We start from the raw sequence: 23,294 nt of genomic DNA, 5'->3' as shown, positions 1-23,294 counted from the left end.
ATTAATTCAAAGTGAGTTTTAAACAGGACTCAGTGAAGAAAACATGACAAAATTTGATTACATGTTTTTATTAGAAAACAAATCTTTAAATACAGAGAAAGCAGGATTGGGGGATGGCTGAGGGAGAGGGCATACAGAATACAAAGATGTATTCGGCCATGGCAGCCTGAATTGAGGAGTTACTAATAGCTCTTAAATTGTATGTCATGTACAGATTTTAACTTTCCAATTACATGTATGAACATATGTTTATAATTAAAAAGAATTATTTTAAAATTCTAATGGGTTTACTCATTTCTGTCCCATGGATAAGTGCCTTCTGAAAACCCAAGTGGTGAAGGCATAGTTGACCACTAGCCTGGTGCTTTCAAATATTCTATAGAATATTCTAAGAATGAGGATCCAATGAGAGGCATTAGGGGGGGTGGATGTCCTTTAGAGGAGGCAGTGAAACCTTGGTCCCCTTTTTTCATCCTTTTGCTTTTAGACCATGGAATGTTTTTATTTTCACTCCCACTGTGGACTCTGCCTTTTCTCAGAGAAGGGGAAGCAGGGGAGGGGTGACACACACAGACACACACAGACACACAGACACACAGACACACAGACACACACACACACACACACACACGGACACACACACACACACACACACTGGATTAAATGTCCCAAATTGTGAGCTAAAATAAATCTTTTCTCTTTATAAATTGAGTATCTCAGGATTTAAAAAAAAAGTCATAAAAACTAGAGGCAGGAGTCACCAGTTGACATTTCTGGTCAGTTGTGTATTTAAATAATGTTCCTCATAGTAGAAGACAAAGGTTTCAGTGGGTTCCATTTTGTAAAAACTAAAATGTGAAAGAAATCAAGGTTTATTCTTCATTAAAGATAACATCAATATTATTCTAGCCATTCTTTCCTGGGAAAGTTAACTAAGGAAAGGCTAGGACGCTACTTGAAGCAAGTAGTGTAATGTGCTGTGAGTTTGATTGTCGTTTCATCCTGAAGATTTTAGACGAACAAGGTAGCAGTCTAATGCCTAATATCATCTTCTCCCTAAAATAAATTGAGCAGAAAATACATAAACACCTTGAGGGGAAGGCCAGAGTAACAAGACATAAGCTCAGGACTGGGGAGGTTTCTTGAAACTGCCACTTTGTCAGAAAGTCTAAGAGGCTGATGTTTTCTTAAGGTCACCTTCTCACTTGGAGGAGTTCTCCTCGCTAAGCTTAGAAGCATTATCTCACGAGTGTCAACATTGAAGCCACTGTATTGTTTAAAATGAGATAAGGATATTATGAATAGAATGGGTATCATAAGTTACTAAGTTACTATATTGTTTCAAACCTGTTGAGACAACAAGTGACTGTAGAGACAGATCTTTCAAGTCAGCAAACCACTCTGTAAATAGACAAGCTGAGGTCAGGTCTCTAATACCAAGTAACAAGTTTCAAGTCTTATATAGGGATACCGCCTTGCTTAACAGAGTTTCCCCTCTCATAGCTTGAAGGGAGAGGGTGAACAAACAATGTGTATTAAAATGTATGTGATCTGGTATAGAATTAAGGACTGTTAGGCCAATCACTTTTCAAGCTTCAACCTATGTCTGTATAATCTGAGGTCATTATTGCAATTCAATTATTGTCTAGTAAGTCACTCAAAAGGACTTACTGAATAATTGGAGTTCGGTTCTAATGATAATAATAATTCTAATAATTCAGTTCTAATGAGGTCCCAGGTGGTCTGTGGAGAGTCCTTTGAGTAGCAAGAAGAAGTGCTAGGACCTTTCAGATAAGGGAACCTGAAGCTCCCACAGGAGAAAACTTGGAGTTCAGAGGTTTTTATGCCAATTTTATTCTGCCTAGTAGCCCAGAATGAGCCTAGCCTGTAGTAGGTTTAAAGTTTGTATGCTTGGGCCGCTTCACTTCCCTCGTGCCCAGTGGATCCCCTGCTCACTGTATTTGAATGTAGTGATGATGGCAGATGTGGCGAGCACTGTCTGAGGGCTCTCAGGGATTGAGTGAGTAGAGAAGAATGTGTGGCTAACTTCAGCTGCTTCTTCAATCTATCACACAGCTACCCCTTTGAGAAAGAAAACAGCTCAACCATTCTTCATTCCACAAAATTGAAAGTCCACCGTGGGCCAGAACTAGTAAATGGGCTTCCGGCTTTGCTTGCCTAGGCTCGTGTTGCTAGGTTCTTCATTAAAATGTTTCCAGGAGCAGAACTCGTGGAGTGGATGAAAGGGTGTGCCCTTCAGAGAATCTTTAGAGAGCGCTCTTTCAACATACAAAACTACAGCTCTATCCAGCTGCTGGAAAAATAAACACGGACAGACAGACAGACAGACAGGCAGGCAGGCAGACAGGCAGGCAGGCAGGCAGGCAGGCAGATAGGGAGACAGGAAAATCAGCAATGAAATTAGAGTTGCAGCCCTGGCTGATTTGAGTTTTCCGAAGAACTTTTGCTTCTAATTTTGAAATTATCACCTTATTATTTATTGTTTAGTGTACATGTATCTGTGTGTCTATGTGTGAGCATGACATATATTCATATGTGTGTGTTCAGGCTGACTCCTGAAGATGGTGACCGCAAGCACTCTTAACCACTGGTCCATATCTTCATCCTTCAGAGGACGTTTTCAAGGAAGACTTTCAACAGCAGGTAACGTTAAGAAGAATCCCGCCTAAAAAGAAAGAAGGACTGTGAAGTCATCAAAATTTGAGGGCTGCACATGGTGACCCATGCCTTTAATCGCAGCACTTGGGAGGCTATGAGTTGTAAGTCCAAGGGGAGCCTGGTCTATATATGGAGATCTAAGCTTGCCAGGGTTGTATAGTAAGACCTGGTCTCAAAAAACTGAACAACAAAATCAAAAAATTTGAAGTGGATGGAGTGGATCACATACTGTTGTCCAGAACAAACCTTCATTTGAGAGTGGTGACTTTCCCAGCTAGGTATGACTGATTCTTATCAAAATTAAAATGAACAGTAAAACAAGGAGAAAATCATGGTTATAATCATGCTTTTGTCTTCCTCTTTCTTGACTGTGTCTGATCGAAATGGGAGACTGCCAGTCTGAAGAGGATGCAGTCTCAATGGCTTCTGTAGATCCAGTTCACAGTGGAAAAAGGGAAAATGATGGCTTGTAAAAGAAAATCAGAGGAACAGAAGGTTTAGGCTTCTTCTATTTCCCATGGAAATTAAACTTACGGCTCGCTATGCATCTGCTATCAGAGGCATATTGCCTAGCACTGACTTCTGAGTCAAACAGTATTCATCTTCATCTGCTTGTAAACGACCACAACGGGGCTTGCTGACGACTGACATTGTTTCATAGGAGGAAGTAGGGAGAGCCACTGGACCTCACCTGAGTATCCAACCTCAGATCTCAGCCAGTATCATGCCACTTTGTCCTATTTGCATATGCCTTCATAGTTTCTGTAAGAGATTAGAGTACATAGGCTATGGGAAAACAAGGAAAAGAAACTCCATCTTTTGTTATGGGAAGGTGAAAACTTTGCACCGCAGTTGCTTTGGGTCCACTGGTGCTCCAGGCAGTAACCCTTCAGCCATGCTCTGTAAACTCAAGAAACTTATGGTTTCCTAGGTGAGCTTGATGGATCTGAAGTGTGGTTGGTCATTGGTACCTTAGAAAGAAGGAGGTAGACTCTTTAGGCTCCTGCCGATTAAAAAAACTGCTCACAACAAGGTCTTTCTGTAGCTTGAAGTCCGTCATGAATGTTGTTTGGGCCTGGGCTGCTTAATAACATATAAAAAACTCTTCGATCAAACATGACCTAGGACCCTTGGTTGTGGGTGTCCAAATTAGGTGAATGATGAGCAGGCTGAAAGAGGGGCCCCAGCAAGAACTGGAGACTATTTAGGCCTTTGGGAGAAGACAAGTGTCTGAAAGATGACATCATCATGGTTTCTGGGTCACTTTGGATCATGAGATGAGATAGCATCATCTAGACACTAAGGAAAATGCATAGTACTAAGTATGTGACTTCCTACTAGGCTCGAGTCAGTGTGTGCCACAGGGAAGGAAGGGGTACTGAGGCATCTGCCACAATCTGCCAACTGTGCTGCCCTCTCTGCCTAGCTGCCTAGGACACTAAACAGACAACGGTTATCCGTGAACAAGACGAGTGGATTCCCACAGAATAAGAAAGACAGTTTATTTTGTCCAGAAACATAGGGTAGGTCAAATTTTCTTAAGGATGTTTTTCAGATTTTACAAATGACAAACTTACATTTTATCTTGACGATCACCAATGTAAGTTTAGCAAGCAATTAAACACTAGAGATTTATAAGATTCACTATTTATATGTCCGTCGCTATTTTTTCTCTCCTAGTGGGCCAGCTTTGATTCTCAACAGCTATATGGCAGCTCTCAAATATCTGTATCTCTAATTCCAGGGAATCTGATATGCTCTTCCGGTCTCTGAGGACACGAAGTTCGTAAGTGCGCACAGACATACATGCAGACAAAATATCTGTACAAATAAAATTAAATTTTAAATTAAAATGAAAGATGTCAATATAATGTACCAAGATACTAAATCTTTGCAGGTATACACATTATTTTCTTACCGTACACTGTAAACATTCTTTTGTAGTCACTATCACTTTAAAAAGGGAGCGGGCAAGCACAGCAGCATATCAGACTCAAGAACATTTGATACGGTAGTCTTAGGCTTCGGAAAGGGATGGATTCTAAACCTAGGCTTCAAGTGTAAGTTTAGTGAGGTCCCTGAGTTACTATCCTTTCCCTGTTAATAGAGAGAACAGTAGAGATTGCAGAGAGGACTAAACGAGATAATTCATACTTTTACTGTAATCCAGAGCCTGAAATAGAAAGTGCTTAATGCTACATAACAACAGAACGTGGACCAACAACAAAATAAATATCTAGCCTTAACTATAGATATATTGGAGCCTTTTAAACATGACTCTGTTGAGAAAAAAAAGAGAGAGAGCTGGCTAAGAAACCAGACTGGTGTGTGGGTAAAACTACATTTCCCAGTAGGCTCTGGCCCAGGGACTAGTTTCTCCTATTTCCGGGTATGTCATGTGACTCTCAGACTGAGCTATGGCGGAAGCAGAGGAGCAGGTAAACGCTGGCAGAACTAGTTTGGGGCAGCCGGGACATGGAGACCCGAGTGAGGGGTTCTGGGACGCTGAGTACTAGGAACGTGGTAGCTCTGGCCGGGCGAGTTGGGGCGGCCCTTCTTGGCGCGGATAGCGCCTTGCACACCCGCATCATCCTAGCCGGCCTTGCCTGGGCTCAGCCTTTCTGAGGCTTTCATGTTAAATGGAATTTTTCAAAGAAAGCAAGTCAAGAGTGGACTGCTATGCAAGGCTTTAAGGATTATTCCTGTTGCTGGCAAGACTTGGATGGCAACGTCCATCTGTAGCTCAGAAGTGACACTGGGGTGCTGAGTAGAAATTATTGCCTTGTTTTCATACAGATTTTCTGATAGCCACACATACAGGGCGAAAGACAAAATTAAATGAAACTGACAAAATAGAACACTAAGGCCAGAACTTGGAAGAGATCCCCATAAGTATATGTATATAGGTATATATATGTGTGTATATATGTATACATATACATATGTGTATATGCATATAACATATTTCCCCCCCCCCATATATTAAATGGCCTGCCTGCCAGTTTCTGTGATGTCCCTTAAGACATATATGGTGATGAGCTCTTTACTGTCCCAAGAGACATTTACTTGTGTACTTTTTACTGTTCACATCTGTGCTTTATTTCGAGTATGCCAAAAGTTAAGTGATTTGACAAGGAAAAATTTGGGTTTTGTTATTGCATTGACAGGAGCCTCTTACCATCATTTATGCAAACTGTCTTTTGCAGTGCAGGTCCAAGGAAAAGAGAAATTGCCTTCACAGCAGACCTTGCTTAGTTTGACTAGTGCAAGACAGCTTTTAATATTGAGCATTTCCATTTCACATTGAAATATAGTTGTGGTTTTGTAGTAAAGAAAAGTCCAAGTTAGGCTTTTAGATTAGATCCAGTGTGATATATGGAGTAGCCCTTATATTCCCACTCATTGTTGAAGAGGAATTTGCTAAGGCGGTCTGATGTTAAAATGTAGAAAATCAGACAGATAACATGATTCATCGTTGTGCAGTGCTTTCGAGTTTAAAAAGATCCTTACACATGGCATTTGGTCTTTCCAAAAGAATTCTGTGAGGGAAATATTTATTCTGATTTGGATGTCATATAAAACCTCCATGTCGCAAATCCTCTCGTTCCAAACTGTGGTAAAACAGTGCCCATATTGCAATTACCCTTAAGGCCTTGAACAGCTACCCCTTCCTCTGTTCTGTGACTTCATTTGCTGCTGTGGTCTTCTTCCCTTACACCAGCCATTCTGTGTCACACGGCCTTTCTTGCGTTCTGTAAATGGGCCAGACATGTTCCCATTGCAGAGCCTTTGCTCACGCTGGTCCTTTTCATGATCTCTGATATCTGCAAGGCCTTCTCCCTTGCTTTCCTCAAGTTTCTGTAGATTTGTGCTTTCCAATTGCTGCTCCCTGCTCACTCTTTGAAACCACCTTCTGATATAATTCTGCATAATACTTATTTCTTAAACTTTTTATTTCTCTTTGCATATTCTCAATTTTCCATGCCACATGATAAGAATTTATTCAGTACTGATGGCTGATATTGGGATATTGCTTGGTACTTAATATATTAAATGATTGAATTTTACAGAAAAATGTATTGAAATGCAGTCAATTTGAACTGTCTCATGCTTACATCTATGTTTTAGTGTCACGTCTCCAAAGCTCATGTTTTCTTCACTACACTACTTTGCTTCTTAAAGTATGCTGAAGAACCTAAGTTTAAATATTATATATGAATATACATATGAAATATATATATGTGAAATATACATATACTTTATGATGTGGAGTTAGCCCTTATTTCAGTGGTTTTCCATTTAGCCCTTATTTCTGCTGTAATGTTTTAACAGCTGATGTACTATTGGAAAAAGCATTTCTTTCCCATTAGTATCAATGTAGCCTTAAGAAAGACCAGTAGTCTACTGTTTGCTGCAGAATGAAGCAAACATTCATAAATTGTCTTTTCATAAAAATTCATAAAAATTAATATTTGGAAAAGTATAAATAAATAATATTCATATCTTAGTTTAAACATGAGCAGGTTTTTCTTTTTTTTTTTTTCTGGATTGGTGCTGCTAATATTTTGGCACCTTGAATATTATTTGGAAACCATGACATCTTTTTTTCTCCCTTCTGAGTACGTTAGCGGTTGACATGTGTATTAAATGAACTACCACGACAAATTATAGAGGGAGGCAAAGCATTTTCTTGGTACCATGTCTTGTAAATGCAAAATTCCTCCCAAGAGGAATAGCACAAAATTAAGCCCATTGTCTTCTCTTTCCTGATCGTTGTGTTCTTTGATGATTGTTTCTACTTTAACTTTATGAACAGCCCAAACGGTGACATCTGCATTGAGTTAACATACTATACATTTTTTTTGCAGTTTAAAGCTAAAACACTGTTTGAGTAGAGATAAACAGATGTCTTTAAGTCATAATGAAAACCTTGATTTTGCTGAATATAGAAAAAGTACTTTGTAAACGTAACATTTGTGTTTTATAGTTCACAGAAAGCTAATAGCCTCAATTCTGCCTGGAATTCTTGTAACCAGCAGTTTTGCTTAGTTCTGGAACGATTTATAGGTGGCTTTCATAGTCACAGATGCCCAACAGTGTTTGTCCCGACCTCTCATGAATAACACTCTGCTTGAAGTCTGGTTGGTGGTTTATTTGTCTCCTACGGATTGCTGAGTCCTCAGAATGAGGACTATAGCTTACTCATGTCTGTATCTCCCCAGGAGCTAGTAGTTTTCAAACCCAAAGTGAATTTAATAGAAAGAGAACACTCGTAATTGTCACATTGTGAATTCTCTTCAGTATAGTTTGTGTGTATCATTGTATCATATTTAAAATGTCGGGATGTTAGTAATTCACGTGTAATATGAGTCACCTTCTCCACACTTCTTTCTCTTAGCCTCCACCCACTCTACTCAGCCACAAAATTAACCATTTGGTCCTTGGCCGGATGAGACAGTTTTTGTTTTGATTTCCACTGCTGCATCTTAAAAATTAGGGGAATTTCATCCTTATTGTAGGTTATCAGATGGTACAGTCCATGCCTATGAATAGCTCCACGTGTATAAAATAAAAATTCGGTCTGTCTGTATTTCAGTGCCTCTGTTTTTTTTCTTTTAAATTTATTCTCTAAGACTTATTGTTATGAAATCTATTGAAGTGGTTATGGGGAAATAGTTAGAGTATAAATAGGACAAAGATTAATTATCCATATCCAGGTTTGGCTGGGGCAACCAAAGCTGGGCTGTAAAAGAAAGTGAATGTTTAAAAATAGCCAGTGCTTTTCAAGTTTAAGTCTCAGGTTGGTACCATGGACTTAGAGCCATGACAGCGAAACTCACGTTGAAGCAGCAGGACACCTGCCTTGAGTCCGCTGCCTAGGCTGTCACCATTGAGTTCCATTGTAATTAGAGATCCTACTTAAAGCTGGAAACCATTAGGATCCCTGTGGAATTGCGCCAGGGCTAAGCAGAAGGAACACCCTAAGGAAAATCTCATTGGAGATCACAAACTGAGGACCGGGAGACCACCACTGGTCCATTGAGGTTGTCAGTAATCAGTCTGATCTGTGCCTTGGGAAGAAAATCTAGGTGGCAGCTGTCGAATATCCCAGGGCTGACACAGAGCATTAGGGGAAGTTCTTCAGGTGGATGCTTTGAGTTTGGGGGATAGGTTTGGAAAAGAAAGGTAAATTGCTGAGTTTATTGTTAAGCTTGGGGCTTAGGTTTGCGTGGCTATTTCATTTGTGTCAGTGGATATCTGCTGGCTCATCACCTCTGCTTCAGCCAAACAAACCAGCCCCCAAACCAACCAACCAAACAAGCAAAAAATAAAACTCACCTCTCCCCTAGGTTTTGGTTGGACATGAAGTTCCCCGGTTCAGTGATTTTTTTAAGTATATTATTATATTATTCAGTGGAATTAAGTGCATTCAGAGTGCTGTGCATCCACTTATCTCAGGAGCTTTTTACATACTGATAGCTCCTCGTTCCCACATTGCTCTGAAAATCTCTATTTCACTTCTATCCTACATGTAGAAAGCCACGCAGTATTCGTGGAGTGTTTTGGTGAGGTTGACTTACATTATACACAGAACAATATAGACCTAGCTTACATTCTTGGGGGATTCAAATATGAGATTTCTTGAGACTAAAAATGTTGAAAACCATGCAGTTTTTAACAGTAACTTTTCTCATGGTTCAGTCCTGTTCCTTGGGTTTGCATTTTTATGCCTTTTATTTACTTCTCTGTAGAAGGGTTGGTCAAAGAATGAAGCTAAGAAACTGCTGGGCTCATACCTGATGTTTATCATGGACAGAAGTGTAGATGTGTTCAGGTAGTTGGTGCTAATGCTGACCGGAGGTCTTAATGAAGTCCTGGAGCACATTCTCAGCTTTTGCCAACTGGAGGAAACTGCACCGCCCAAGTTATCCCTGAGATCTCCAAGCCTTGAGGCCTCAAGTTCTGGCACTGCATTCTTTCTGGTGTGGAGAAGTGTGAAATTGGATTTTAAGGATCTGGATCAGCTCTGTTGGTTGGTGGTGTACATTGTTTTAATGAGGCACATGAGTGGACACTCCCCCATTTACCAAGTATGTATATTTGAGTTCTTAGTTCAGTATAATTTTTCTGGAAGAGTAACCAAATACATTTTTAGCACTCTAGATACAGGATATGTTTTAACACTCAAGATGTGGGAAATCAGAATCTAGACAGAGGTTTTTGGCATGGGTATCACAGTCTTGTTTTGCTAGTGCTATTTAATATTCAAGGAACCTCAGAGATCAGAGACATTTTAGAAACCTCTAAATTCAGTCTCTGTACCTGGCCTAAGAGGTTAGAGATGAACAAATGCTGTATTAGAGGCATACAGACAAGGAAACATTTAGTATTATGAGTGGTATATAGTAGATGGTTAGTAATGAAGTCAGAATAGTAACTATAAAGTCAGTTTGTACAGTATATTTAAGGTATACAGCATGATGTAAATATTGGTTACCTTAGTGAAACATGAAGATACTTATCCCTTCTTGAAATTGTCCATCTCTCCTATAACTATAATCTGCTCTCTGGTGAGAATCCTTACAATTCATGGAGTATATCCTTAGCAGCTGTGGCCTTTAATTTGTACCTGAGCTCATTAGAACACTTATTCCTATATTCTGTCGCTTTGTGTCTGGTGACCCACATATACCCCTGTATTTAGAAACCTGCTTTATTATGTTTGCATATTTGACATTTCCCTCTTTACTATTGCACATACAAGTATAAACAGGACCTTTACGGATCTCCTCACCCTTGTCTTTCTGGTAAAAGCCATCCCACACTTATCTGAAGTGATAGTGTTTTTGATTAACCTTTTTTATGATTAGAGATTCTGTGAACCTTTCACGTACCTGTTGTCCATTTTTTTAGTGTCTTTGAATAAAAATGTCAATTAGGGTCTGTTTCTAATTAGGTAAGTTGCTGTTGAGTTGTGTGAATTCTTTGCAAGCTTGGAAAGTTAGCCCTTAGTGAGGTATGTGGCTGACAGATATTCTTTTCTAACATATAAGCTGCCTTTGTATATTATTTGCTTTGTGATGCAGAAGATTTTAGTTTAATGCAGAGCCATTTATTTATTTGTTTATCTGTAGTCTGTTTTTTGTGTGATAGCCAAGAAATCAGTGCCAAGGCTAAAGTCAAGTAAGGTTCTATATGGAGCTTCAGGATTTTGTGGCTTAACTTTGGGTTTTTGTCCATTTTGAGTTGATTTTATTCTTTTACATGTAGAGACCTACTTTCTTTTAGCCTCATTATAAATGACAGGTCCTTTCCCATTGTGTTTTGTTATGTAGCATACTTGTGGAAAATTAGTACTGCTTACTTGGATTATTTCTGTCCTCTATTCTGTTAGACTAGTGACTTCATTTTAAAAGTGGAATGTGTAGAAGAAATATATGAAGATTGTAAATAGACTAAAACCAGGAATTGAATGGCTAGTGCAGAGGAGAAATGGCCTAGAAGAGTAGGTGGGATACATGCTATAAACTGGACAACCAATGGCCAATGGTAGGAAAGTTAGTTTTCTTTTCCCTTTTTGTGTGGATTGCAGATAAACAGTTGTTTTAGAAGATTGCAACTTCAAAACTAATGAGAGTTCTAAGATTCTGAGTCACACTGACTAAAATAAACTGTACAACCATTCAGAAAAGATTTTATGCTTTACTCATATTAAGGACACATATACAGTAAAAGTCTTGAAAGTAACATCTCTCTTTTTCTTTTTGTTTTTCTTTTCTTTCTGTTTTCCTTCATTTTTTCTTGGCTATTTTCTTTATCTACATTTCAAATATTCCGGTTACCCCTCTGGACACTCTCTATCCCATCCTCCAAGCCCCTGCATCCATGAGGGCACTCCCCCACCCACCCAGTCCTGCTCTTCAAGGACAAGGGCAATATTTTCCTTAAGCTTCCTCTAGGAGTTATCTGCCTTCTCCAAGCTTTTATTGTTTTTCGACATATAAAATGATGCTGTTTTTGAGCATCAAATTTACATTTATGTTGCTATCTGTCTTGAATTAAGTATAATATGCATCTGACTCTCTGTAAAATGTTCAGTCTAGAATGTTCCCACTTCTTTTGTTGTTCTCTTTGTTTATCTCATGGATTGTAAAACGCTTACATTCAGTGTCAGCATATTAGTTGGAACTTTTTATTGCTATTGATATCTATAAGTACGTTAAGTAAATCTTCATTTTGCTGACCTCTTTGAGGATGCGTGGCATCAGCAGATTCTTCCTTTCAGTGGACAGGTGAGAGATTAGCGGAGTCAAGTCCATTTTTTTCTTTTTGCTTTGTTTCTTCCAGAGCAGCAAGATTCATTGTACAGCAAAAAGGGAACTGTTGTAAGTGGAGGAATCTGTCTTAGAGTTACTGGTTTATTAAAGGGTTTATATTGTGTCTGATAAGTACCACTGGAGGGAGATTCTTTTTGACAAGAACTGTTCTAGAGCTGGGGATGTGGCTTAGGTGTAGAGTTCTGGTCTAGCATACGCAGATCCTTCAGTTCAGTCTCAAGCACTAGATAAAAACCAGCTGTGGTGCCTTGAAATACCAGCACACAGGATATAGAGGAAGATGATTAGAAATTCAAGGTCCTTGTGAGCTACTTAGAGCGTTCAAGGCCAGCCTGGCAACCATGAGAACCTGTTTCAACAAACACACACAAGCTAGCCACCCCCATCCTACCAATCCCTCTCCAAACTTTTAGCAAAACAGTAATTTTGGCTCATGAACATAAGAGATTTCAGTATAAAAACTGGCTCATTTCATGTGGTTTCTTTTTCCCCTGTACTCTCAGGGAAGTTTTGCCAGATGGATTTCCATTAGTGTCATATCCTAGTGTCATTTGTCATTGTCCAACTCCCCCCCCCCCCTTCCAGGACAGCCAGGTGTGAAGTTGTAAAGGAGTATTTAAGTTGCAGATGACGTTTCCAGAAAAGCTGGTGGGGTATGGGATACAGTGACTTTCCTACTACAAAATGTGTTTTCTTTTCTAACCTCCTCTCTCTTCCGTGCTTGCAGGAAACTGAGTCTCTTGAAGAATCTACAGATGAGTCAGAGGTAAGGTGGAGCATACAGGTTTGTCCTTCACCTTGATGCTGTCTTAAGCTTGCTTAGCAACAAAGTCTGGCATTCTTAGGGGCTGAAAGAATAGAAAAGTAGCCTGTAAAACAGATCCTTAAGGAATAGCATGCCAGTTGTCTTTCAAACATTAAACAGATTGGCTTAAGCATAAACAAACAAGCTATTTCTCTTCATCTTCTGAGGCACAGGCTATAACCGCCATCCCATGGACCGCTATCTGTTGTTTTGAATGATGTCTTCACCTGCAGTTATGCATACTGGGAAGACTGATATAAAGTGTTAGAAACCAGTCCCCACCCATTAAAGTCTGCTAGTTTTTGCATTATGGTTTTACAATAATATGGATTCTCCTGTAATTATGAAGATTCTTCCTAGCTCCTTACATTTGCTAGACACCTGTCTCACCCCAGAGCCACACCTCAGTCCCAAAGCTTGTCCGTGAATGATTATATATCCCAGGCCTACTACACCTATCTATAATACTGTTTGAGTCAATGAAGTTATAGCTCATTTGTCTAAAAGGGAAACTACTAGGAGGTTTTGTTAAAAGATATAACTCACAGGGAATAAAATCGTTCTTTTAAAATTGTTACTGCTTTAAAAAACTCCTCTTTAAAACTCTGCGTAAGAAATAGGCTGAGCATAATGCAAATTAATTAGTATACAAATTGTGTGGTTGGACTAATAGGTAGCATGCTTTCTTTTAATATTTCATTTAGGGAAGGCAAGTGAAAATGTATCTTGCCAACCTATAAGAAATTTCTACCAGTGTGACAGTATCTGTGATAATTTCATCTTTGGTTGATATTTATTGCATATTTTATGTGGATTTTGCTTTTTCTATGAAATGATGGGTTTCTAAACCTCCAGACAGCATCATATATATTATGACATTTTCTGGTCCTGGCTCTTAACATTTCACTGAAGTAGTTTTAGTGCCTACCCTCACAGGGAGAGTAAGCACAGCATAGAACAAGCCTCTAGAGGGCCAGAAGTAGAAGATAGTATACACCAGCATATGATGGGAGAAGGAAGTAGCTATTGAAATCAGAAGGTCCAGCTCTGGATTGGTGCCAGAGCTAATGCAAGAGAGTGGCAACAGAGTCACCTGAAAGCCATCCATAGTGATTCTTATTTAGCCTTTGTGTGCTCAGGAAAATACTGACACGGAATAGAATAGGTGTCGAGGAATCTCAAGGGCTGCACTTAAAAGAGACTGGGACCAGAGATGTGCTGGATGCTGCTGCTTCTGAGCAGGAAGGGAGAGGCGTTCTTTAGAAGGTGGTCCTAAAGGGAAGTATCAAAAGTAGAAATGTAAAGTGTCCTTAAGTACTGTGAATGGTCAGGGGACTTGGTTTCCCCTTTTGGGACAAGGGAGCATGGTAAAGAAAGTCCATAGCTGTCTATCTACAGAGCTCAGGAAAGTACATAGCTGTCTATCCACAGCACTCAGAATCCTAGTAGCCCCCCAGATCCTCCAGCCTCCCTAGCAGCCTCGGTTGTTGCTATCCCAGGAAACTCAAACTGTTTAACATAAATGGAGGCAGCGTTGTTTGCCCAAATGCGACCTATTGAGGTGGTTTATTGTTGGGGGCAAGGTCAAGCTTCAGGCTGCAGCCCAGCCTTGGGAGAAAGCTTTGTGGTAGTCTTTATGCAGTTTAAATAGAGTTTTATGATATCACTGAGTACACTGAAGAACATTCCTTCATCCCCTTCCCCTTTTCCTTTCTTTATTCTTATCAGCTTTTGTAACCCTTGACCTTTGGAAGACAGGGATTGGCTTTATATACTTTCATTTTTGTATTCAGGGGTTCAAAACTTCCAATTTTTGCAAATAATTATCATTTACAAAATAATAGTTTTCAACAGTGTTTTGGAACAATTCCCAGAGATTCCACATTAAATGTGATCTTATGTTAGTCATATTTATCTTGAATTTTTTTTTGAGAAGTTCATACATGAGTACTACATTTATTTACATTATTTTCCCACACTTATCCTTCTCCAATCCCTCTTGTGCCCCCCTCAAATCCTCAAATTCATTACCTCTTATTTTATTAGTATTGTTACATATATTGTTATGTGTACATACAAATAAAACCATCTACAGAATCCATATTTCAAAGCATTGCTTGTATGTATATGTGTTTAGGGCTAATCACTTAGGTTTGGACAGTGCACCTGAAAGGGAGATAGCCCCAAGGGTGCAGTAGGAATTTATACTGTCAGCCATCTAATTAGTCTGTTCAGTTACTGTCTTAGTTAGAGTTCTACTGCTGTGAACAGACACCATGACCAATGCAAGTCTAATAAAGGACAACATTTAATTGAGGCTGGCTCACAGGTTTAGAGGTTCAGCCCATTATCATCAAGGTGGGAGCCTGGCAGCATCCAGGTAGGCATGGGGCAGGAGGAGCTGACAGCTCTACTTCTTCATCTGAAGAGTGCTAGCAGAATACTGGCTTCCAGGCAGCTAGAATGAGGTTCTTAAAGACCACACCCACAGTGACATGCCTACTCCAACAGGGTCATACCTTTTAATAGTGCCACTCCCTGGGCTGAGCATATACAAACCCTCACATTCTACTCCCTGGCCTCCATAGGATTGTGCAAACATGAGTCTGTGAGAGCCATCCCTAAACATAACATAATTGAAAATATATTTTGTCCAGCTTCAAAGGTGACCATAGTCTATAGCAGTCTCAACAATGTTAAAAGTTCAGACCCAAAAGAACATGCATGGTATGTAATCACAAATAAATGTATATTAGCTAAAAAAAAGTACAGAAAAGCCAGGATACAGTCCACAGAACTCAAAAAGTTTAATAAGCCAAAGGAACCAAGAGAGGGCACCTCAATCCACTTTGGAGAATAAAGTAATCCTAGGAAGAGGGAGAGAGTCTCTGGGTGGGAAAACGGACAAGGGAGGGGAAGAGGGGAACATGGTCAGGTCAGGTATTGGGTGGGGGCAAAGGGCTGAAACCCTGAGGGCCAACAGAAAGAATAGAAGCAGGCAACCTCTGGAGATAGGAGGCAGGGCCCTACAGTAAGGAGAGTGAACTAATTGAGCCCACTTCCAGCAGAAAGGCAGGGCATCAAGTGAGGGATGGCGTTGCCATCCCACAGTCAAAAACTCTGATTGACCCATAATTGTTCCTGTCTCAAAGAACTGCAGGAACAAAAATGGAGAAGAGCCCAAGGAAAAGGAGATACAGAATTAGGACCAAAGTGGAATCCAGCTCAAGGGGAGGTCCCACGGCCTGACACTATTACTGAGGCTACGGAGTGCTCACAAAAAAAGGGCCTATAATGACTGCCCTCCAAAAGATCCAACAAGCAGCTGAAAGAGTCAGATGCAGATATTTACACCCAGCTAATGATCAGAAGCTGCTGGTCTCTGTGGTTGAATTAGGGAAACGCTGGAAGAAGCTGAGAAGGAGGGTGACCATGTTGGAAAACCAGCAGTCTCAACTACCCTGGACACCTGATATCTCTGTCACTGGATCACCAACCAGGCAGCACACTTCAGCTGAGATGAGGCCCCCAACACTATATAGCAGAGAAGTACCAGGTCTGGGTTCAGTCAGAGAAGATGCACCAAACCCTCAAGAGACTGGGTGCCCCAGGGAGTGGGGAAGTTTGGTGGGTGGCAGGGAGGAGCTAGAGGATATGGAACAGTCAGGGTTGATGGGGAGGAGTATGAAATCTGGAGTGTATAAAGAAAAGACATTCCCTCCCTGGAAGTCCACTGACAGCAAAAGCTGGGCTTGCGAGCCCACTAGGTGTCTCCATTCCTGAATGGGGAGACCCCTGAATGTAGATTATTTGGATGAATAAATGTTCTTTGCTTTGCATACTAAAAAAAAAGTTCTAACTTCAAAGTCTTCTGAGATTCATCCAGTCATTTAACCATAATCCCCAAAGCAAGACAAGAAATCAGCTGGGTAAACTCCAAACTCTGTGTCTCTATGTCTGTTGTCAAAGTGTCTCCAACTCCTCTTTTCATCTTTGTTGACTGCAACAAACATCTTTCTCCTGAGCTGGTTCCACTCCCTGTGAGCTTTCCTAGGCAGATAGCCCACAGCTCTGGCATCTCCAACTGAGTTTTCCAAGGCAACTTCAGTGTGACAGCTTCTTGTTTCAATGCCTGGGATCCACACATAATCTTCTGGGTTCCTCCAAAGGACCTAGCATCGCTTTTCCAGCTGTGTAGCACTCTTAAGCTCAGTTTGATCCATCTTACTGCTGCTGCAGTTCTTGGTGATCATTCCATGGTACTAGCATCTCCAATATGCTATGGTCTTCAGCTGTAACTAGGCTTCACCAATAACCTCTCATAGGCTCTCTTCATGGTGCCAAGCCTCAAATCTTTCATGTGACTCCTTCAGTCCTGGGCCATCAACTACAACTGAGGCTGCAACTTCATCACTTTGCCTCTGACAATGGCCTCTCACAGTGCCAAGCCTCAGCTGCTCTTCATGACCCCTTCATACCTTCCAAACCAGTACCACCTGGGTGATTCTTCACATTACCAGCTGCAGCATAAGGCACAACCTTGACTATCTCTGGAACAAAGCTTCTTTGTGCTCTCAGAAAACACTTTCCAGAAGATTTCACCTCAGTGATGCTGGTCTCTTAATCACTACAAATTTCTTAGCTCAGCTAACCGGCATCCATTGTCCAGTAGTCCCTTCTATTTTTTACTCTAAAACCAGAGCCACATGGCCAAATCTGTTCTGCTACTTTCTGGGGCTCGAACCTGGTCCCCCTTATTTTATTACCAGCTTTCTTTTTCCAACTCCCTCTCTGCCTAAGCTTGGCTTTCCTGGAACTGGCTCTGTAGATTGACCTTGAACTCAGAGATCTGCATGGCTGTCTTCTGTACTGCTGGGATGAAAGGCGTGTACCACCATGCCTGGATCTAAACTTAGCTGGATGGAGTCTTGCTCCCAAATCCCTTTAATCACCTAGAACATAGGATTCCTCTCCACTTGCTGGTGCCCCTTTAATAATATATTTAATAAAATATTTTGTATTTTTCCTTTCTAAGTTTGCTATGCTTGTTCAAGGTGTTGTTCATGAGACTTAACCAGAGAACAAAGTCTCTGCTGGGCTTTTTTGAGTCATCCTTTGTCAATGCAATTAATATAAATCTCTTTACCTTGGACTCAGGCAGAGTCCAGACAAGGGCAAAAAGCAGCCACATTCTTCACCAAAATACAACAAAAGCAGTCTCTAGGTCACATACTGAAATTCTCCACTGAACCTCTTGGGCCAGGTCTACACAGTTCAAATCAAACTCAGCAACAAAGTCTTTCATACTCTTACCAGGACATCCCATTAAACCTCACTTAAAACATTCCATAGCTTTCCAAATCCACGTTCTTCCAAACAAAAGCATGGTCAGGCCTATCACAGCAATACCCCAGTCCCCTGTCTTAGGGTTTTACTGCTGTGAACAGACACCATGACCAATGTAAGTCTAATAAAGGACATTTAATTGGGGCTGGCTTACAGGGTCAGAGATTCAGTCCATTATCATCAAGGTGGGAACATGGGAGCATCCAGGCAGGCATGGTGCAGGAGGAGCTGAGGGTTCTACATCTTCATCTGAAGACTGCTAGCAGAATACTGGCTTCCAGGCACTGAGAGGAGGGTCTTAAAGACCACACCCGCAGTGACACACCTCTCCAACAGGGACACACTTTTTAATAGTGTCACTCCCTGGGCTGATCATATACAAACCATCACATTCCACTCCCTAGCCCCATGGTACTGAAGATTGTTTTCTTTTTTTGGTTCTTTTTTTTCGGAGCTGGGGACTGAACCCAGGGCCTTGCGCTTCCTAGGCAAGCGCTCTACCACTGAGCTAACTCCCCAACCCGAAGATTGTTTTCTTTAGTTCTCAGGAACTAACAAAACTGTAGGTACCCAATAAAGACCAGTCAAACAAAAGTCTGTCATGGAAGCAGACCCAAGCTGAGCAAGCAGCTTCCCTAAGGCATTGCTAATTAGATCTCCACACTTCAGATCAGAGCTGAGACCAAAGCCACCGCAAGCCTTTCATTTTCAGGAGCTGCTGGTAACTGCAACTCCTGATTTCTTCCTTGTTACTTGAATACTTCCATAAAAAATATTTCATTTACAGAATTTGAGCTCATGGCTTTGCTGAATCCTTGGGATTTGCTCCTTGGGATAAACCATAGGAAAAGGTGGGCATCCCTGGGATCAACTCTGCCAATGAGATCTCCACACTCTACATGAGAGCCTAGAAACCACGGCCCCTGCAGGTGTCCTGGAAACCCTGGAGGGTGTGTTACTCTGAGATCCTGAGAGTGAAGAGGAGGCTCCAAAAGAGAGAGAAGTCTATCACTTTACTGTTACCGTTTATTGTGCATGGGTGTAGAGATGGTTCATTGTAAGAAGTTTTGGTGGGGCTTCTGCACATTTAAAAAAAATGTGCAATTAGGCATGTCTGAAAAATAGTAAGTTTGCTAAAACAGTGATTTCAGGGACTTAAACATTTGTTCTTTTTCATATAACAGTGCAAATTTTAAATTTAGGTTTTTTTTTTTAAATTGGATTTGCCTTGCGTTTGATTTCGAGTCTGATAGAAAAGGGGAGTTTCATTTTATAAATGTGTATAAAGTTCCAGTTTACAGTGCTTTGCCTCCTTTTGGAGCCTCCTCCCTACTCGGTATCTAAGAGTAACAACCCTCTACAGTCTCTGTGATGTTTGTGGTTGCTTTGGTTTCTAGTCTCTGGTTTGGAGTGTGGAGATCTAATTGGGGATACCTTAGAGAGCTGCTTACTGAACTTGGGTCTGCTGCTACCACAGACGTTTGTTTTCTCTGGTCTTTATCAGGTACCCACAGTTTTGTTAGGTGAAGTTCAGAACAATGAAAAGGCATAAACCCTGCTTCTAAGGATCTTGTGATCACCAGAGGATATTGGGAAGAAAGGAAAAGAGGGTTATGTTGGCTTTAGCGGCGGAAATTGTCCACCTGAATGGCATATCTTGAAGATTGGGAGGAAATGAAAAGCTTATTTGCTTTTCTCATTTTCCTTCTCTTCTATATATCCTTATCACTTTCCCAATATGAAATAAATGATGAGACTTGATCCTGTTTATGGTATGTGACTCAGGGCATGGGAACCTTCACCTTATTTTTTTCACCTTGAATTGAACATGAATTTCTGATACTACAGGGCAAAGGAGAGAGTGGGGTTTATGAGAACTGCCTGACTTGTGCATCTTAAGCAGTGCTTTTCAATTATTACAGGCTTAAGGTCTTCTCCCTTTTTAGGTTAGAGTATTTGAGGGAGGAGAGAAGCTCCAAAATGCAGAGATTCCAGTTCAGTTGATGTGGTCCAAACTATACTGAATAATGGCGTTTACTTTTATAAAATAGCATAGCATAGAATTTACTTCATAAGAAATGCAATGCTTATTTGTTTAAGTGTGTATTGGCCAGATATCAGAGCAGCGACCCCTTCTCCCACTTTAGCAAGACAAATCACCCGCAGTCCACACATGAAACGCATGAAGTTTGAAGGATCTTACTATTTGGTTTGTATTCTTCGGGATTTTTTTTTCCCACCAAATATGCATATATTTCTAGAGAAAAATCTGCTTCGGGCAGAGTATTTTATGATGCATTTCAGCTGAGAAGTATCAGGAGAATGCTTCCTGTGAATGCTGCTAATGTCTACAAATATTTTATCAAGAGGAACTTATTAAGCTGGTATCTAACTTTGCACCATGGGCTATTTAATTGAGTGGTTTTGGTCTCTGGGACTGTCTTGTTCAGTGTAGGTTATCTCACCCCTAAGCTGACCCTCACTAGAAACCAAGAATGCCTTCTCTCCACATGCCCAAGATTTTTGCCACAGTGACTTCAGGCAGCAAAACCATCTGACTGCAAGTTACATATCAGTGTGTGTTCTAAGTCATGGAGATTTTTCTATACATTTGAAAAAGCAGACCTGTTAGTTCACTAGTTCCAAATTTTAGTCTTTTTAAAATGATTTTTTTCCATATTAGCAATATTGCTTAAAAGATGAAAATTTAACATTATTTGCATTCATATAAGAATATAATTGCTCATCTGTCAGCAGCCTGATAGAAAGATATGCTAGAAGCTTTGACCACATTGATTTTATTATCGGTGGAGGCTGTTATCTTCAGGTCACTCTCTTGAGAAGTGTGGTCAACTCTTTCAGCTTCCTTATGTAGTTTTCTTGCCATGCTTTGGCACTGTAGAAGGCGCGGTGAAGCCATCCTTCTTATCACATGCTCATCCTTTTGTATAAACAAAATGCTGCTTCTGTAAAAGAAGTTTAGTAAATGTGTATGTCGAGTAGTGTATGATTTTTCATTTGTTTCTGCTGCCTTTGTTTATAATACTCTGTTGTGGGAGTTAGATCTGTTCCTTAAAATGTTTCTTTTTGGTTTTGATTTTCAAATTGTGCTTTGATTGATAGTAATTTCAACAGCGCTTCCAATGATTTCCTTATGTGTATATATATGTCCCTCATTTCCTTTAACCAATTATAGTTGATCAGGAAAATTAGCATTTTTGTGGATCTTATATGGAATGAATTATTGGTAATGAGAAAATTTCAAATGCAAAGATTCTGAAGTTCAAATGTTCCAATATTGGATTTTGATAGTTATTTTTTTATATTGAACTTGTAAGAATGAGTACAATTTTGAGTATTTCAGTTTTCCTCAAGGTAATTAGAGTTCTAGACAGAATGTCCTAGAGGAAGCAAACCTTTATTTTAAACTTTCATACCCATGGTTGATTATTGATTTGCTTTTTATTAACACTTGGTTTTTACTGTGGAAATTCAAGCTGCATGCGAGCAATTTCTTTTTTCTTTTAACACTGAGAAGTTCTGTGAGGATGTTACTGCCTTTCTAGTGTATCCAGTTTTGAAACATTGGGTACTTATTAAAAGGATTTGCCCCTAGTCAGATGTAGCTGAGGACAGGAAACTTGGTAAACCACTCACCTGATTAAATTGTCTAATGGTTCAACTGAGGTGTCTTGGAAGGGAAGCTGTGCTGGGAAGCCTGTCTGCACAGGGCGGTAATGGGTTGCCGAGTAACACTTACCTAGAGACGCTTTTACCAGCTTAATCTGGGCTTTATGTGATAGCTCACCTCTTACGTATACTTAATGTCAATTTTTGGTTTCCAAAGTTAAAATTGAATTTAATAAAGAAGTGGTATTCAAAAATAAAAGCATAATTTCTGAATAAATAGTATGAACAGGAAAGGTAATGGTTGATGTCCCCACCCTTAGCCGGTATTTTTATTTTGAGAGGATCTTGCTAAGTTAACAGTGCTGACCTTGAACTTAAGAGTAGTGCAGGTAAGTGTAGTCCAGGTAAACCTCAAACCTGTAGTATCCCTCCCTCTGTTCCTGAGTAGTTGGGATTATTGGTCTGTACTACCAAGCCCAGCTAACATTTTTCTTTCTCGCTGTAAGTGAAATTCAAGTCTTTATTTAGAATGTAACAGTGGTGAGCTGTATACAATGTGTTAACATGCAAAACAAAAATATTGATAAAATTAATATAGGGTGAAAATGTAGAATCCACTAGCTAGACTAAATTTTTTTTTTTAGCCCTGGGTTTTTAATGATGAGAATAATGCAGTTGATGCAGTGTTGGTCCACAAGTCTGGTGAGCTGCCCTGAACTTCCCCAGGCTAGTCATCCTCCCACACTGACAAAAGGAAGGGCTGCCTAGTCCTCCTCACAGAGAAACCCTTTGGCTTTAATTTTTATTTCCTAGAGTGATTTTCTTCTGTTAAGTTCAAAACTCAGTAAAAAATGGCATTTATTTTCTGATACTGTACTAGAATTACATAGGATGGTTTAAGGATCTGTCTTTAATTAAAAGTACTACACTTAGTACCAGTCTGTCTTTGTTGAGAAATTGACTCCTTCTGAAAGAAAGCGGCAAACTTTTCTTGTGTGGGTAAATGTCACTCTGTTCATATCTTCACTTAGCTGCAAGTCAGGTTGTCATAGTAACCCAGTTAACTGTCATCTCAACTCAGACTGTTGATGGTTTTATTTGTAGGTTTGTGGGATTATTAAAATTTAACAAAATTATTGATTTGCTTTTTATTAACACAGAGTTATTTACCATGAAAGTTCAAGCTGCGCAAAGGTTTTTATTCTGTTTAAATTTTTTTTCCAAAATTAAAGTGAAACTAGATATTAAATCCTTGTGATTAATTTTTTTATTTAAAATGTAATATAGACTCTTCAATAGCAGAATAACTCTGAATCGTAGTTCTGAGTCATTTTCTATTTTCTTTCTTCTGACAAGGAGGCAAAAAATAAAAGCCTTTAAATTCACCTTTAGCTTGCTTTTAACTAAACATAAAGGATACCTGTCAGAAGGCGTGAAATGGTACATGAAGTGCGTAATACTGAGTTTTCACTTTATTTATCGCTTTTGAAATCTCG

At 40.0% G+C, this 23,294-nt stretch overlaps 1 protein-coding gene across 2 annotated transcripts in view; it reads left to right on the top strand.

The window, feature by feature from the left end:
• Window positions 1-5,079: 5,079 nt before the first annotated feature.
• The window catches only part of Vps41 (VPS41 subunit of HOPS complex), a 157,872-nt gene continuing 139,657 nt past the window's right edge, over window positions 5,080-23,294 (top strand). For both annotated transcript variants that reach the window (XM_087590677.1, NM_001399318.1), the window contains exons 1-2: window positions 5,080-5,117; window positions 12,745-12,783. Coding sequence is in view for 1 of the 2 variants with exons in the window: in NM_001399318.1 (NP_001386247.1) it covers window positions 5,097-5,117; window positions 12,745-12,783 (60 nt within the window). In the remaining variant the exon portion in view is untranslated. The remainder of the gene's footprint in view (window positions 5,118-12,744; window positions 12,784-23,294) is intronic.

The sequence above is a fragment of the Rattus norvegicus genome, chromosome 17 (assembly GCF_021556685.1).
Source record: "Rattus norvegicus strain SHRSP/BbbUtx chromosome 17, alternate assembly SHRSP_T2T, whole genome shotgun sequence".
NCBI classification, from domain to species: Eukaryota; Metazoa; Chordata; class Mammalia; order Rodentia; family Muridae; genus Rattus; species Rattus norvegicus.
This window is presented reverse-complemented; position numbering and strand designations above follow the sequence as displayed.